Here is a 19,015-nt window from a genome sequence, read left to right on the forward strand (position 1 = left end):
TTGTGTATGGTTTGACAGTAGTCCAGTTTTTTGTGTTTTTTTTTTTTTTTTGCATGTATCTGTCTAGTTTACCCAACACTACTTGAAGACACTGTCATTACTTCAGTGTATCTCCTTACATCCTGGGTTATAGATGAGTTGATCATATAAACTCTCTATTGTTCCATTGATCTGTGTGTGTTTTTGTGTCAGTACCATACTGTTTTTATTATAGCTTTGTAGTATAGTTTGAGATTAGGGAGCATATCTCCAACTCTGTTCTTGTTTCTCAAAATTGCTTTGGTTATTGTCTTTTGTGGGTCCATGTAAATTTTGGGATTATTTGTTCTAGTTCTGAGAATAATTACATTGGTATTTTGATAGGAATTGCACTCAATCTGTGATTTGCTTTGGGTAATAAGGTCATTTTAACAATTTTAATCCTTTCAATCCGTAAGCATTGTATATCCTTCCATTTGTGTCTCCTTCAATTTCTTTCTTGAGTGTCTTATAATTTTCAGAACACAAGTCTTTCACCTCCTGGGTGAAGTTTATTCCTAGGTATTTTATTCTTCTTGATGCAACTGTAAATGAGATTGTGTTCTTCATTTCTCCTAATGATTGTTAGTTATTACTGTACAGGAATGTGATAAATTTCTGTATATTAATTTTTTATCCTCCTACTTCACTAAATTTTTATTCTATTAATTTCTGGGTAGATTCTTTAGGATTTTCTATATATAGTATTATGTCATCTGCAAATATAGACTGTTTTACTTCCTTGCCTATTTGGATGCCTTTTATTTCTTTTTCTTGTTTGGTTGCTATGGCTAGGACTTCTAGTACTATGTAAAAATTCGCAGCAAGAGTGGACATCCTTGTCTTGTTCGTGATCTTAGAGGAAAAGCTTTTAGCTTTTCACCACTCTATGAAGTTAGATGTGGGTTTGTCATAAATAGCTTTTATTAAGTTGAGCTAAGTTCTTTTTATACCCACTTTATTCAGTTTTATAATGAATGATGTTAAATTGTCATATGTTTTTTGTGCATCTATTGAGATAACGTGTGATTTTTTACCTTTGGTTTTGTTGATGTGATGAATTATATTGTTTTATGAATGTTGAACCACTCTAGCATTCCTGATATAAATCCGTTTGTCATGGTATATAATCCTTTTAATGCACTGTTAAATTTGGTTTGCTAGTATTTTGTTGAAAATTTTGGTATATATATTATCAGGGATATTGGCCGGTAATTCTTTGCAGTGTCTTTGTCTGATTTTGGTATCAGGGTAATGGTAGCCTCACAGAATGAGTTTAGAAGTGTTCCTTCTTCAATTGTTTTGGAATAGTTTGAGAAGCTACTAATTATTCTTCACGTTTGCTAGAATTCACCTGTGAAACCATCTGGTGCTGGGCCTTTGTTTGTTGGAAGATTTTTTTTTTATTACTGCTTCAATTTCATTGTTAGTAATTAGTCTGTTCATAGTTTTTTCCTGGTTTAGTCTTGGAACGTTGTACGTTGCTAAAATTTTATCCATTTCTTCTACATTGTCAAATTTGTTGACATATAATTGCTCGTAGTATTCTTTAATGATCCTTTGTATTTCAGTAGTGTCAGTTGTAATACCTCCTCTTCATTTCTGATTTTATTTGTGTTCTCTCTTTTCTGCTTGATGAGTCTGGCTAGCAGCTTGTTGATTTTACTTATTCTTTCCAAAATTCAGCTCTTAGTTTCATTAGTCTTTTCTACTGCTTTTCTATTTTCTATTTCATTTATTTCCACTCTCATCTTTGTTATCCCTTCCTTCTACTTACTATGGGCTTTATTTGTTTCTCCTTTTCTAGTTTAAGTGTAAGTTTGTTTATCTGGGATTTTTCCTGCTTTGCTGCATCCCATAGATTTTGTAAGGTTGTTTTCACTTTCATTTGTCTTGAGGTAGTTTTTTATTTCCTATTTCATTTCCTCTTCCATCCACTGGTTGTTTAGAAAAATGCTGTTTAGTCTCCATGTATCTGTGTTTTTTCCAGTTTTTTTCTGTTGATTTCTAGTTTCATGCCATTACTATCAGAAAATATGCTTAATATAATTTCAATTTTCTTGAATTTATAGAGGTTTGTTTTGTGGCCTAGTATGTGATCCTAGAAAACGTTCCACATGCGCTTGAGAAAAATGTATAACCTTCAGGTTTTGGATGAAATGGTCTACAAATGTTTATCAAGTCAAACTTGTGTAATGTGAGACTTAAGGCCATTATTTCCGTATTATTTTTCTGTCTGGGTGATCTATCCATTGAAATAAAATATTATAAGTCCCCAACTATTATAATATTACTGTTAGTTTCTGCCTTTATGTCCATTAACATTTGCTTCATGTATATAATTAAGTAGTCCTCCGTTGGGTGTTTAGAAATTTACAATTGCTGTATCCTCTTCCTGGTGTGACCCCTTTAAAATTATGTATGTCCTTCTTTGTTTCTTTTTACGTTATTTGTTTTGAAGTCTATTTAGTCTGATATGAGTATTGACCCCAGCTATATTTTCATTTCTATTTGCACAGAATATTTCTCCATCCCTTCCCTTTCAGTCTGTGTGTCTTTTGATCTGATGTGAATCTCTTGTAAGCAGCATATTAGTGTGTCATTTTTTTATCCATTCTGCCACCCTATGTCTCTTGAGAGGAGCGTAACCTTTGTCATTTTCATTATAATATTATCTTGGTGTGGGTCTGTTTGGGTTCATCTTTTTTGGAACTCTCTGTGCTTCCTGGACCCGGATGTATGTTTTCTTCCCTAGATTAGGGAAGTTTTCAGATATTACTTCAAATACTCTTTCTGCCCCTGTCTCCCTCTTCTCCTTCTGGAATCCCTATAATACAAATGTGAGGATCTCCATGTTATCCTAGGGAACGCTTATACTATCCTCATCTGAAATACTTTTTTGGTTTTGCTGTTCTCATTGGGTGATTTCCAGTATTCTGTCATCCAGACCACTAACCCATTCTCCTGTATTAACTAATGTGCTATCAATTCCTTTGAATGTCTTTTTTATTTCAGCCATTATATTTTTCATCTGATTGGTTCATTTTTACAATTTGTACCTTTTTGTTTAAGTGTTCTGAGCTCCTTGACTGTATTCTCAAGTTTGTTGAGCATCCTTGTGACTGTTCCTTTGAATTCTGTACCAAGCAAATTATCTACTTCTACGTCACCTAGCCTGGAGAGGCAGGTTTGGGTGGGGTTAGCCTGGTGTGTGCTAGCTTCCTTGCCCTTTTAATCTGGATGGGGTTGCCTGATGCAAGCAGGGCTCCTCCATGTGCTTTTGGAATACCCTATCAAATTAACCCTCTCTGATCCCAGCTGGATCCGGGCAGGGTTGCTTTGCAAGATTGCATTTCAAGACCCCACCAGGTCCTCTCCTCTCCTGTTAGGGCAGGCCTGCCTGTGTGCGCACACCTCGACACTTTGCTAGTTCTGCTCCCTTTCCAGGCAGTATGGCTCCTTGCACACTTGGCCACACCCCACTCACTCTACAGGCAGCCATGGGGGGTTGCAAGGTTGCTTAAATTATCCTTTAGCAAGGATAATTATCCTTGAGCAGGGTCATGGCAGGCTTGCACGAGCATACACAACAGTACTTTGGTATTTCTGCCCCTCAGCCTGTGGTGCAACAGTGATCTCCGCCAGACCCCCTCTCACCACACAGGGCAGCCCTGCCTGAGTGCCCTGTTGCTCTGTCTGAAGTAAGAGTAAGGTCTGGGTGGGACTGCTCTGTGTGCCTTCCTAGCTCCTCCCTTTTCCCAGGTGGTGCATCCTTACATGTGCACACATGTAAGCCAAACTTTGGTAGTTCTGAACTCTCTGGGCTGCAGAGCCAGGGAGTGGTACTCCTGTACATGTGCACACATAGCAGCACCCCTCTCACTATGTACAGATCTCTCCTGCCTGTGTGCCCTGTTGCTTTAATTGTCCTCAATCAGAGTAGGGTCTGGACAGGGCTGGTCTGCATGCCTGTCCCGTTCCATCCTTTATCCAGGTGACACAGCCTTTTATGAGCACACTCTCTGTGGGCAGGGGCAGGAGTTCCTGCATGGGTATGCACACAGCAGCACACCATTCACTCAGGACAGGGAAGCCCAGAGTGTGAATACCACAAACTTTTTCTAACTCCTCACTGTCTCTGGGCTGGGAAGCCCCACTTGTGCATGCTCCCTGCTGCACCTGCTGGATCAATCTTCGGAAGAGGCCCCTTGTACATACACTATGGTGCTCTCCTGTTTCTGCTGGATTTAGCTCCAGTATGGATGCCTGGGGATGTGGTATAGCACCACACACGTCTGCCAGAGAACCTGTGTATACTATACGGGGACGGAGCACCCACTTGCTATCAAGGTTCAGGGGAATCATAAATAATGGCATTCTCCAGTTCCTCCACTGGGTCACTCCCTCAGCTCCCAGAGGGCTCTTGTGGTTCCCCAACCTTATCTATGCAGTCAGTCTTGCTCACTGTGCAGAGGCTGTTCAGTTAGCTCACAACTGTCTCTCAGGAGGATTTGCTCTAAACATTGGTGTGCATTTGATGTGTTCTTATGAAGGAGCCAGCACAGCATCCACCTACACCTACATCTTAGACAAACTCCTGAAGCTGATTTTTGTAGTAGCTAATTAATTTCTCTTTTATCTTGTCCTGTTTACTGCAGCACATATTTGGAAGAAGCTAATCACTGTTAGAAGATAATACAAAGGCAGATGTAACACCTGAAAATAACTACCCCTTCGGGGGCCTAAATTAATAACCCTCATGTTCTAAAAATTTCTAACAATAAATTGCATGTATACATCTACTTACTAACTTATTCATGGCCAACACTAACAGATCCTGTATGTGCCCACTGTGCTGAGACTCACGGGACTCTAGAGTATACCAAGACCACAATCAACTCATGCAGGCTGATGTGAAACAATTTTCTCAAAATTGTAAAATTATAAATTCAAATCATTTACATACACAAGAAGATATTTGGATTCATTGGCTAGCCCATATAAGTATCTATTGTACTTGAGGTATTAATCGTGACATTGTAGCACTTTATCAACGTGGAAATTATTTTCTTTAAATTCCATCCATAGCACTATAAATAGCATATAGGTGGAAAGAACATAATAAAACTTGTTATGAAAAGGTGGCCTGAACATTAGTGATAGCCATGGAAATGTGTATGAATATTAAAATAATTAATTAAAATAATTGTTTGAATCCTTATAACTTTTCTAAATGTTGGAGGATTATCAGTAGGGAGGGGAAAGGGAGAACGAGGAGGGGAAGGTACAGGGAATAAGAAGTATAATAGGTAGGCACAAAATAGACAAGGAGAGGTTAAGAATAGTATAGGAGGTGGAGAATACAAAGAACTTATAATATACAACCCATGGACATGAAAGTTGGGGGGCAGGGGGAATGCTGGAGGATGGTGGGGTGCAGGGAGGAGGAGAATAAAGGGGATAAAAGAGTAAAAAAAAATTCTGATTATTTTTAATAAATCAGTAATAAAAAGTTCTCTCTTATTACTGATTTCAGAGAGAGAGGAAGGGAAAGAGAGAAACATCGATGTGAGTGAGAAACATCAATCGGTGCCTCTCATACATACCCCAACGAGGGACTGAACCTGCAGCCTTTTGGTGTACGGGGACAACACTCCAAGCACTGGGCCACCTGGCCAGGGCAATAAACTAGTTCTCTTAAGTGCTAAAAGGCCCAAAGATATATAAAAAAGGCATTGTACTATAAGCCCTTCTCCAACATATTAAAACTTCTGTTTGATCATCATTCCTTCAGGTCTTCTATTAACAATAAAAATAACGAAACGTCTTTCGCATTGAACTCTGCAGTAAAGATTACTATTCTGCTTCAGCAGATTTTATGCCTAAATTTTAAAAATCTTTTTAAAACCTCAAACCTAAACTGATCTTGTCTTGATTTCTTTATCTAAAGCAGTCTTTTTTCATCACACACAAATTCATTTCAGTTAGCATAAATTCAGCATTTGTTTAATGACCAAAAAGCATTGTCACCTACCTGTAGTACCGAGACTGCAGATATGTTGAACAGACAGTCTTTGATACATGACTGGCCGACCCAAAGTCTATTACTTTAACCCTGTAAGGCTGCCGAACAGGATCCACCAACATAATATTCTCCGGTTTGAGGTCAGCATGAATTAAACCAAGACTTTTCAGTTTTTTCAGTGCAGTGGCCACTTGTTGAAGAATGGGTCGAATTACTTTTAGTGGCAGGGGACTGAATTTATTTTGTTTCAGAAAGTCATACAAGTTTTGTTCCAGCATCTCAAAGACTAAACAAGTATGGTTACGGTGCTGAAAGCATTCGTAAGCTCGTACGAAGTTATACTCATCAGCATTTTCAGTACTGAGTCTTGCTAATATGCTCACTTCTATTTGACCTTGACGTGCATAAGAAGGATGATTCTTCAAAATTTTGATTGCTACAATTTCATTTGTCCCTCTTTTCCAGCATTTGACTACCTGGCCAAAGGTGCCTCGACCAAGAAAATCAAGGACTTCATAAGTATTTTTCATGGAGCATAAGACTTCATGCTGTACTAACTGATAGTCACCTTCTCCAGTGGTACAATTCTGTTTTGTTCCTGTGGTAGTTGTCACAACTGTCACTGGATTTCCCATGTTGGTTTGCAACATTGCAGGAAGTATGGACAATTCATCGACAATCTGCATTGCGCTGCTATGATTATCCAACTCCTCACTCTTGCGCTTCAATCCACATCGCTGAGGGCCTCCTAGGAAATGTAACCTATGTCTCCACGCCCCAATCTGAGGTGCCTCTACTTGAGCTTGCTGCGCCTGAGCTGCTATTACCTTTGTAGCACCCGCAGTGTTTTTTAGAACAACAGCACTTGTCTGCAATGAAAAGTTGTGTCCTCGAGGTCTGTTAAATGCTATCTTTGTCTGAAAAGCACTACCCTTCGTGACAGGATGAGAATTTCCAACGTTTCTACCATTCACATAGGTCCGTGGATAGTTTCTTTCCTGGAATACACAACTGCTTGGCTCTACTTTGAGTTTCTTCACACTACAAAAGGCACTTGACTGAGTTTGATAAACAAATGGTGGGTAAACCAAGACTTGTGAGGCCATACCTGCAAAAGAAAGAGAAAAAGAACATTAACTACAAAAAATTTAATTTTAAGTCTCATGAAGAAAACTTTAAAAGGATCAAATGCTTAATTTATAAAAACAATTAAATTCCATCAAGGTTTTTTTTTTCCCTTGGAGAAGATAAGCATGTTCAATAGCTCTACTTTAGTTAGTTCTTCAGCCATTATGAGTGTTGCAAAAAAGTCACTTTTATGACTCATGCCCATAGAAGTAGATTCAGAAAGACAAACGATGTAACTCACAAACAAGGATTTCTAAAGCAGCTATTATAAAAATATTCAAGGATTTAAACAAAAGCATAAGCACAAATAGGAGAGACTTGAAACGCATTTTAAAAATGGAACTGGTGAGCCTGGAGAACCCTGCATACCATACACAGATGGTAAGAAGCAACTTGGCCATACCTAACAGAACTGCAAACGGGTATGTCCTCTCATCTAGAACCAGGCAACCCATTTACAGTTAATACAAGAATATTCATGCAGCATTGTGTAAAGAAACACAATGTTGGAAATAACCTAACATCCATCTAAAAGGCACTGGCTAGATACACCTTGATAAATAAGCAATCTATAGTCTTTAAAAAGAATGAAATCAATCTCTTTACCCTACTAAGGCCTGATTGTGAAAATATTACTATTATCTGGAAAAAAGCAAAATTCAGAAAAATGTGTAAATATTTATTATGTGTGTTTAATGTAAAAAAGTGACTTATATGTGCATACATTTAAATATACATTGAATATCTGTACATACATTAAAAAATTGTAGATTTCTTTGCTTTAGAGAAAACAAGAATATTGGGGACAATGAGAAAGATTTGTTATTCACTGTCCATCCTCTCTACCACTTTAATTTTTACAATGTAAATGTATGACCTGTTCAAAAAGCTTTTAATCATCTTGGGAACCTATTAAAATATATACATTTCATATTTAATAGATAAAATAATACATCTGGGTTTTGCTTCAAAATAATAGAAGAGAAAATGGATGGGGATATGGATTAAATAAGGTTAGCCATAAACTGTTCATTACAGTACCTTGATTATAAAAAGGAGTTCATTATACTACCCTAACTACTTTTGAGTATGTTGGCATTTTTCATTAATAAAAAGTTAAATCAACAAATAATGTATACATAAAACTCCACCTAGAAAGGATTCTGATCCAGTAGGCCTGTGGTGAGTTCCCAGGCATCTGCACATGTGTACAAGCTCCCAAAGCCATTTAGATTGACACTAAACTCAGAGAACCAGTGATCTAGTCCATACAGAAACTACACAAATTCAAGTCCTACCAATTCAGGGCCCTCATGTCTGAGTGGTCAACAAGAAGTCCTAGGGAATCGAATGCATACCACTCTAGGACACTCCTTGCCATGTTAATTAAGGTGTTCTGCGGACAACAGCTGAGATCCAAGTAAATACCCTAGACATATTAAAGAAACTATGGCAATTTCTGAATCCTGCTGTTCATACCTTTCCTCTCCCAACACACCAAGCTAGAAGGCAATTAGTTAAACCAAGGGCCCCAACCAAGGCCAACAACTAAGGGAAGCTTAGAAAAAGTAATTAACCCTCATCAACCAATAACCCAACTACTGCTCTGTGGGACCAATCTCAAAGGGGACTTCAGAGAATAAACAGATAGGATGTCACATAATATACACAGCACCTAAGAAGAAGGGGATGGGAGTGGTGCTAGAGATAGCTGTTACAACAGACCCAAAAAAACAATTCAAAATTACTAATTAACTTGAGCACTGGGACTCCCTGGCATATCTAAGTATTTAGCCTTTCCCTTTTCCCACCCTCCATCAGATAAACTCATGACCTAATAAGAGTATTTTATAGTGCATATTTCTTTGAAGATTTTATTTATTTATTTTTAGTGAGAAGGGAAGGGAGGGAGAAAGAGAGGGAGAGAAACATCAATACACAGGAGAGACATCGATTGGCTGCCCCTCACATGCCCCCAACAGGGGACCTGGCATGCAACCAAGGTACGCGCCCCGACCAGAAAGCAAACCAGCAACCTTTCTGTTTGCGGGCCAATGCCCAACCACTGAGCCACCCCAGTCAGGATTTACGGTGCACATTCACAGATTTTACAGAGTACAGTATTCCAAGGAGCTGCTGAAGTCCCTAGGATCCAAAACACTCATTCGGTAAAATACCATTTCCTATTATTTTTCATAGCCATATATACTATGTTATACCTCTGCAACTGTTACTCATGAATTTGTCATTTGTCCTTATCAACTAAGAAACTAAAGTTTTGAAATTCTACCCCTTTGTGAGATGGAGTTGCCTATAAAATACCACTCAGAGGATGGTGAAGACCCATGTTAAAGCACCCATTATGCTTCCAATCTTCAAGCTTAATAATCTAAGGTACTTTAACTTTGATTAATGGGCTTTATTTTCCATTCCTCTAAAAAACTTTAAGACCCATCTGAACTCTGTCCAAATTCTTCACGTCATTTTAAAATTACCAAAACAGCCATGTAACCAATATCGACGCCCACGAGCACGGATCTAACACTAGCCAAAATAAAACTTCTTTTTCTTATTATGCATATTACAAATCTTCTGAAAAGAGAGGGAGGAAGCAGAGATTGAAATATTTTACTACCTTACATTCATTAGCCAATATGAAAAGTCTGAATCATTTTCTGCCAAATTTCTACACATTCTGTTTGTAATCAGGTTCTTCCTTCAAATGTGCTCTGGTATCACAAACAGATTTAATTAAAGACAATAATGCCTTGCATTACCCGTAATCAACTTTCTTTTACTTGTTCAACTGTCAATTTTTACACCTTTTTTTATTGATTTGAGAGAGAGAGGAAATGAGAAAGAGAAGCACGGATGTTATTCAGTTATTTATGCAGTCATTGGTTGTACCTTGGATGTGCCCTGACAGAGGATCAAACCTGCAACCGTGGCATATCAGGACAACGCTCTAACCAACTGAGCTACCCTGAAGGGCCAGTTCTCAATTTTTATTTTTATTTTTTAAAGATTTTATTTATTTATTTTTAGAGAGAGGGGAAGGGAGGGGAAAAAGAGAGAGAGAAATATCGATGCCAGAAACATTGATCAGCTGCCTCTTGCACATGCCCAGACCAGGACTGAGCCCACAACCCAGGCATGTGCCCTAACTGGGACTCAAAGCAGTGACCCTTCAACATGCAGAAAAACACCCAAACAACTGAGCCACACCAATCAGGGCCAATTCTGAAGTTTCAATTTTTTCTTATAAAAAAATTATAGCAGAGCCCTAGCTGGCGTGGATCAGTGGATTGAGTGCTGGCCTATGAACTGAGAGGTCGCCGGTCAATTCCCAGTCAGGGTTGCCTGGACTGAAGGCCAGGTCCCCAGTGGGGGACATGTGAGGGGCAACTGGTCAATCAATGCACATCCATGTTTCTCTCCCTCTCTTTCTCCCTCCCTTCCCCTCTCTCTAATAATAAATAAAAATAATCTTTAAAAAACCGTGGTAGATTAAATCCAGGCTTCCAGTCAAGATGGGGGCGTAGGTAAACATGGCACTTGCATCTTCCCCCAACCACATCAAAATTACAAATAAACTACAGAACATCCCTCATTCAGAACTACCTGAAATCTAGCTGAATGGAAGTCCTACGACCAAGGATATAATGGAGAAGCCACGTGGAGACGTTTTAGGAGGGGCAGAGACCCAGAACCCATGTGTAGCAGATAAAGATCCGGAGGGATATCTCAGCTTCAGAGGTACCCTCTGAGAAGTGAGGGGTCCCAGCCCAATACCAGGCCACCCCCAGCCCAGGGTTCCAGTGCCAGGAAGAGAAATCCCCATAACTTCTGGCTGTAAAAACCAGTGGGAATTATGGCTGAGTGAGACAAAAGGCTGCTGGAGTCCTAGGCATTCCTCTTAAAGGACTCACACATGGACTCACTCTGCCTCACTTGCTCTAAGCTCCAGCACTGGAGGCTGCAGCTAAAAAAGCAAAGGGCCATACGAAAAGGAACTGAATTATCTGACTTTGAGCCAAGAGTTGCAGGGGCAGCATTATCCCAGACAGACATTCTGGCAGAGGCCATTATTCCTTTTCTGAGCCCTCCCCCGACAAGCCAGGAAGATGCACCCTATCTGAGCCTCCATCAACTTGGCTAACATCATTAGCCCTGCCCGGGTGATTAACTAAGACCCATGTCCACCCAACTTACCCACTCAAGCTATTTCCAAATCTCTCAAACAAGCAGCATCTGGCCTCCACATGCCCCATATCTCTCACTAGGTGATCCCAGGCCCAACACTAGTAGCAGTCAGCCTTGGTTCAGAGCTTGGCCTCTCCCGGGCACCTCTAAGCCCAGCACAAGTAGCAGTCACATGTAGATCACTCTGTTGTGCCGTCGACCGTGGGCACAACACAGGTGGTGGCTGGCCTTTCTCTGCACTTCCTGAGATGCACCAAAACCAGTGCACTGGGTGGACAGCTTCAGACCATGTGAAAGCACCACCCCACCATCTCCACAAGCAATACATTCAAGGGGCAACACAGCAGGCACTAGAGCCCCACTGACATTAAGTCCTGATCTGTGGGATGGGCCCCTGCACAGCTTATTCTCTGCAGTGGTCCCTGCCAGTCCTTGTAACCAATCAGTCTGGGGGGTGAATCCCTCCCACTGAGGTGGCAACAGCAATAGAGGCTCAACTACAAGGGGGTTGGGTAGAGGTAGAAGAGGGTATACGGGGGATAAATGGTGATGGAAAGAGATTTGACTTGGGGTGGTGAACACACAATATGCTATACAGATGACGTACTATAGAATTGTATACCTGAAACATGTAATTTTATTATGCAATGTCACGCCAATAAATTCAATAGAAATGAAAATAAATAAATGGCTCAAACAGAAATGAAAATAAATAAATGGCTCAACTACTACAGGAGGGTGTACACAGCCTACAAGGGGCAGGAGGGGGAGGGGCACTTGGAGTGCCCAGGTTGGGTGACAGTGGAAGCAGTGCCACTGGACCTACAGAACCCTACTACATTAGGCCATACTACCACACCCAGGAGGTATAGCAGCTCTACTAAACACAGAGATACAAACACAGGGAGGCTGACAAAATGAGGGGAAAAAGAAGTATGTCCCAAATAAAAGAACAGAACAAAACTCCAGAAAAAAAACTAAACTAAATGGAGACAAGCAATCTACTAGATGCAAAGTTCAAAACACTGGTTATAAGGATGCTCAACTAACTTAGGGGAGGAGTAGATGAACATAGTGAGAACCTTAACAAAGACACAGGAAACATAAAATGAACTAGAAAATATAAAAAAGAACCAGTCAGAAATGAAGAATATATTAATTGAAATGAAGACTACATTATCAGGAATCAACAATGGCGTAGCTGAAGCAGAGGATCAAATCAGAGATCTGGAAGATAAGGAAGCAGAAAAGACAAGAAAAAAGAATCCATAAAAATGAAGACAGTGTATGGAGCCTCTGGGACAACTTCAAGAGAACCAACATTTACATCATGGGAGTGGCAGGAGACAGAGCCAGCAAGGAATTGAAAACCTATGTAAAAAAATAACGACAGAAGACTTCCCTAACCTGGTGAAGGAAATAGACATTCGCATCCAAGAAGTGCAGAGAATCCCAAACAAGATCAACCCTCTTGGACTTCATCACCACCATACCAGTTTTACGTAAAACGTTAAAGGGTCTTCTTTAAGAAGAAGAAGAAAAAAGATAAAAATATGAATAATAAAATGGCAATAAACACACATCTGTGAACAATGGAATTTATAAAAACAAAATTAACAAATAAGTAGAACAGAGATAGACACATGGATACAGAGCACATTTTGATGGTTGCCCATTGCAAAGGGGGTGGGGAATGGGTGAAAAAGGTGAATGGATTAAGAAATACTAACTGGGCATGGGCCAGTGTGGCTCAATTGGTTGGTCTTTGTCCCACAAACCAAAAGGCTAGGTTTGTTTCCTGGTCAGGATACATGCCTGGCCTATAGGTTCTGCCTCCAGTCAAGGCATACAAAAGGCAATCAATCAATGTTTCTCTCCCGTCACTGTTTATCTCCCTCTCTTCCTCCCTCCTTTCCTTTCTCTCTAGAATAAATAAAAAAAGAAAGTGTTAAAAAAAATAGAAAATAATAAAAGAAATACAAATTGGTAGTTCCATAATAGTCATGGGGATGTAAAGTACAGCTTAGGAATACAGTCAATAATATTGTAATAACTATGTATGGTGTCAGATGGGTACTTGATTTACTGGGATGATCACTTAACACGTTATATAATTATGTCTAATCACTAGACTGTAGACCTGAAACTTATATAATATTGTATGTCAAGTGTCATTAAAAAATAAAAGGTTGCCCTGACCAGCATGGCTCAGTTGGTTGAGTGTCGTCCTGCAAAGAGAAAGGTTCTGTTTCCATTCTCTGTCATGGCACCTGCCTGGGTGGTGGGTCAGTCCCCGGTAGGGGCACATGCAAGAGGCAACCAACTGAAGTTTCTCTCACACATCAATGTTTCTCTCCTTCTCTTTCTCCCTCCCTTCTCCTCTAAAATAAATAAATAAAACCTTTCTAAAAAGTTATTTAAAGTAAAAAAAATTGTGGTAAAATATACGTAACATTTACCCTCTTAAGTGTAATTTTTAAAAATTCAAATCAAGTAAAGACATTTAGGAAAGGGAAGAATAAGCAATAAACAAACATTTTTTCATCAATGAACTCCTAGCAAGAGGCAAACATATGCATATGAATAACTACCTCATAGTGACAGCAGCACCATAAGGGTTCAGGTGGCAAAGAAAAGGGGATGATTAACATATGCGCTAAAGGAGCACAAAAGGATTCAGTAAGAAGTTAACCTATGAGCTAAATTTGAAAGGAGGATGTGAAGAAGTCAGCTGTGTAGGAGAGGATATTCCGTGCAGCACCAACCAACCGCATATATAAGGGCAGAGACTAATGAAATACATGATACACTAGCTTTATTTGGCCAGAACAGGGACACACAAATTATGGTTGGCCAAATCTTACCCAGACTATTTTTGTATGGCCCAAAAGCTAAGAATGTTTTTTACATTTTTAAAGGGTTGTTAAAAGAAAAAAAAGTATGCAACAGAAACCACATGTGGCTTGCAAAGCCTAAAATATTTGCCATCTGGCCCTGTAAGAAATTTGGCCAATCTCCGCACTAGAACACTAACTTGCCAGTAGAGGGGGCAGCTAAAGAAAAGGATAAACCCTAAGAAGAAGCACAGCTTTAAAAGAAAAGACACAGATCTTAAAGACCCTTGTCTTCCAGGCTAAGGAGTTATGGGTGATAGGGTGCCTCATATTTGTATTTTTAAAAGATCACTCTGACAAGTTTGTGAAGGATAAACTGAAAAGGAACAATAATGGCAACACCCGAAAGACTACTGTTAGTCAAGGGAATGAAGTTGAAAGTACTGACTGCCAACAGGTAGGAAGAAGAAAGAACCACAGAACCTGGTGAGGAATAAAGAAAGGAAGGAGATGACACGACCATGTTTCTGGCTTGAAAAACCGATCACCAAAAAAACCAAAGGAAAAAAAAAAGAAAGAAAAATGAATCACCAAATAATAATATAGAAAATGTTTAAAAAATAAAACAACCCTTACGGGATGGCTCAGTTGCTAGGAGCATTGTCCTGTACACCAAAGGGCATACAGCTAGGCTGTGGATTCTCTCCCTTGTCAGGGCATGTATGGGAAGTGACCAATCAATGTTTCTCTCTCACATTGATGTTTCCATTTCTCTCTCTCTCTCTCTCGATAAATGTATTTTTTATTTAATAAATGAATGAATAAAAAGCAAAGCAAAAGGACAATTTAGAGGAAACACTGAACTCAATTTTAGACATATTGAGTTTGAGGTTCCTTGTGACTTAGCCTGAGTTCTCTTAAATGTAGAATCTTAAAGAAAGGCCTGTATTCAGGGAGTTTACTTGGAAGTTATCCCAGAGGGCAGGAGTGAGAGACCTGAGGAATAAGACAGGAAAGAGAAAAAATTAAATAAACGTAAGGGAATGATAGAATTGAAAATTTACCATTTGGCACCTGGCTGGTGTGGCTCAGTGGATTGAGTGCTGGCTGGTAAGCGAAAGGCCGCCAGTTTGATTCCCAGCCAGGGCACATGCCTGGGTTGCAGGCAAGGTCCCCAGATGGGGGAGTGCGGGAGGCAACCGACTGATGTATCTCTCACACATCCATGTTTCTCTCCCTTTCTTTCTCCCTCCCTTTCCCTCTCTAAAAATAAATAAATAAAATCTTTAAAAAAAAATTCACCATCTGGCAACAGTCATAACTGATTCAAACAATAATTATCAATGGGTACAAAAACTAGTGGGTGAAAGTTTGAATAATAGGATTTTATTGTTGGGAGACAGTTCACTGTGGGACTCTCATATTTCTCCCTGTATTGCACGTCTTTGCTCTGGAGTATGTTCTCAATGATATTTGTATATTGGCCTTGTAAGGTAGAAATAATGTTTTCCTCTTGAGCAAAGGACAGGCTGACTAATGCCCAGTAAAATAAAGATTATGACTCCCTCTTGGGCAAATGTCAGGCAGGCTTATTGCCCCTAGTAGAAGATTCAAGTTTCCTAAGCCTGGTACTCCTATTATGTAACTCCTATTATGTAACTTCTTTTTTGCATAAGTCACCTGGTCCCATTCACATCACCCTGTGGGAATGGAGTTGGGGAACTAGGGCAAATACTGACATACTGACTGACTACTGCTATCACTATAAATAAAAAAGTCCTTTATCTCTGACCTTACCACCCCCCAAAAAAGTCCTTTATCTCCTATCTTCCGCCAGCATCCGTAGCTAATTTTTATCTTGCAAGACCCTTGAGAGTTAACATTTACACAGCTTCAAAGCGCATGACTACAAGATACATATTAATCTAAAGGAAGAAACCAGCAGATCCCACCTTAACGGAATGACCAACGTGAGCATCATGTGCCTCCTGATATGATGTACTAAGAGGAACACACTTCACTGTGACATTCCTAAACACAAGAAAACAAATCCAAATTGAAGGCCATTCTTTAAAAAAAATCCACCTGGTAGCATTTGTCATGTCAATGTCAGGAAGCAACACAAAGACTGAGACACTTTTTGGATTACAGAAAACTACAGAGACATAAAAACTTTTAGGAAAAAACTGAATAAAAGGACATTATGTCTGCAACTTATAATAGTTCAGGGGGAGAAGTAATACAGATACAAAGAGAAAAGGTAAAGGCAAATGGGGTAAAATAGTAACATTTAAAGAATCTAGGTTAAAGATATGTAGGAATTCTTTGTACTATTTTTGTAACTTTTCTGTATACCTGAATTTTTGTCAAGTGATAAACAGAAAAGAAGAATGAGTGACAGGCACAAAACAATGTTTTTCTTGCACAAGGCTGCTCTTCAAGGGTTACACATTTGGGAATGAACTGTTGAATATCTTAGGCATGGCCCAAATTACCAAAAACCTAAAATGATCAGGCACACCAGCCTGATCTCTGGGATCATCTGCCAGCATTAATAAAAAAGTATTCATAAGCACTGAAAAGAAAAGCTTTTCATTTAAAAGTATTACTTAGTTCACAATTTTTGGAACTTACAGTCATTATATAATTTCTTCAATCAATAGAGACTAAAAGTAGAATTTCGCTATGTGGTCCAATAAAGTTGAAAATAAGAAGGACTTTTCATTCTGGAAAAGACAGAGAACCCTAGTATTGGTCTAAAAAGGGCTCTACAACAGGATTTAAAAAATGGAACTACATAGCTAGCAATATTTAGACACTAAAAAGTAGTTTCTAGTCAAACCACTTACTGATATTTCTAAATTTCTTTGTAATTTAAGTATGTATTTATAAAAGACAAAATAACATGTCTTCTTAGAACTAAAAGATAGGATACACAATCAAATAAGTTTTTGGCATGTAGCAAATGAGTTTAACTCTCCAATGGCCATTTAAATCTCAATATTTTAAACACCTGCATCATTAACAGGTTATTTTACCAGCATTCTATCCAGAAACTTACACTAAAACATTTCACATAAGCAGCATTTTCACATAAACGAACCACCACATATTGGAAAACTTCATAAAATAAACCTGCTGTCGAGGCGCCTACAAAACATGTATTTGAAAACACTGTAGTCCTGGGTATTTTCCAGCAGCGCTGTGGACAAAGCATCCAGGGAATGTGTTGACTGTAACACAGATCAGCCTGTTAAACAACAAGCTCCATCTGACTTAGCAAAAAATTCCAGCTTTTGGAACAGAAAATGACTCAGTGCACATTTCAAAGCTGCTAGAAATCACCTTGCCAACGTAAATCTTTATTCTAGAAAGGCTAGAAAGAGTTCATGAAAAACAGCATTTAAGGACTATTCTTACTGAAGCATATAATTTTCTAGATTTTTTTCAAGCTATATAATACCAAAACTCAAGAAATGGAAATACTGACAGAAAAGCTGACTAAAAATAAAAAATTCACCAAAGCACTCTTTCTTGAAGTAAACTTTAAGCTTAACAAGTCAAATCTAGTTTACAAAACTTAAGTACAAAAGAAAATTTTATTTAAACTCATCACACAATATCTATGATTACCAATACCTTCCAATGGATTGTTAGGAAAAGGATACAGGGGAAAAAATATGAACATGACTGTTTTGTAGACATTTCAAATAAAAGTTAACAGTTTTATCAATTTGGGTTATGACAACTCCCTTAATAGAAAGCCAAATGATTTACTTTCCACTTTATGGGAAATCTACCCCAACAACCACCATGAAATTTGTGTTTCTTGTTTTAAAAATACGTGAAACTTTTAAAGATGAGTATGAAATATTAAAGGCAGAGAAGGCAAAGGTAAAATGATCCTTACCAGAACACGACCTAACTTAATCTACCTTTGAGACAACTAAAATCAACAGAGGAAGTTCAATCCTAGATTCATAATTTTATCAAATGTCCAACAAGCTTGGCCCTGGCTGGTGTGGCTCAGTGGACTGAGTGGTGGACTGTGAACCAAAGGGTCACCGGTTCGATTCCTAGTCAGGGCACATGTCTGGGTTGTGGGTCAGGTCCCCAGTAGTGGGTATGTGAGAGGCAACCACAAATCGATGTTTCTCTCCCTCTCTTACTCTTTCCCTTCCCCTCACTCTAAAAATAAAATAAAAAAAAATACACTAAATCATTTGACTGAAAATGGCCACAAAGTAGTTACAATCTACTGTTCAGAAATCTATTCTCATTTAATAACTAGAAATTGGCCCAAACTGACCTTATGCCATATTTCAGGCATTTGCATAAGAAGCTAGATAGAATATACAAAATACAGACATAAAAGCAATGATTACATATTAATTATACATAATAAAATGCCCAGTTATTTTATAACAATGTTAACACTTAAAATGTTATTCACAGAAACCTTGCAAATTGAAAGAAGTAAAAATTATCCCACTAAATTGCTCTTTGAAATCCACCTACCATAACAAAATGTATTAAGCCCCAGCCAGGTGGCTCGGTTGGAGCATCGACCCATACAATGAAGGTCACAGGTTCAATTCCAGTCAGTGCAGATACCTAGATTGCGAGTACAAGCCCCAGTTAGGGCGCGTATGGGAGGCAACTGATCGATGCTGCTTTTTCTCATTGATGTTTCTTTCTGTCTCTCTCTCTCTCCCTCACTCTCTCTCTAAAGTCAATAAACATATCATTGGGTGAAGATTTTTAAGAATAAATATTTTAAAATTTAACATTTCAAACATAAGCAGCA

The 19,015-nt window shown here is 38.8% G+C and overlaps 1 protein-coding gene across 7 annotated transcripts in view; it reads right to left on the reverse strand.

Moving 5' to 3' along the window:
• The window catches only part of HIPK3 (homeodomain interacting protein kinase 3), a 93,210-nt gene that overhangs the window by 65,414 nt on the left and 8,781 nt on the right, over nt 1-19,015 (reverse strand). For 6 of the 7 annotated variants that reach the window (XM_024559068.4, XM_024559067.4, XM_024559070.4 and 3 more), the window contains exon 2: nt 6,053-7,151. In XM_024559068.4, the coding sequence (XP_024414836.1) occupies nt 6,053-7,149 (1,097 nt within the window). In that variant the 5' untranslated portion in view covers nt 7,150-7,151. Of the gene's footprint in view, nt 1-6,052; nt 7,154-19,015 lie in introns of those variants that run through there. The other variant, XM_045193984.2, reaches the window with a different exon arrangement.

The sequence above is a fragment of the Desmodus rotundus genome, chromosome 5 (genome assembly GCF_022682495.2).
Source record: "Desmodus rotundus isolate HL8 chromosome 5, HLdesRot8A.1, whole genome shotgun sequence".
NCBI lineage: Eukaryota > Metazoa > Chordata > Mammalia > Chiroptera > Phyllostomidae > Desmodus > Desmodus rotundus.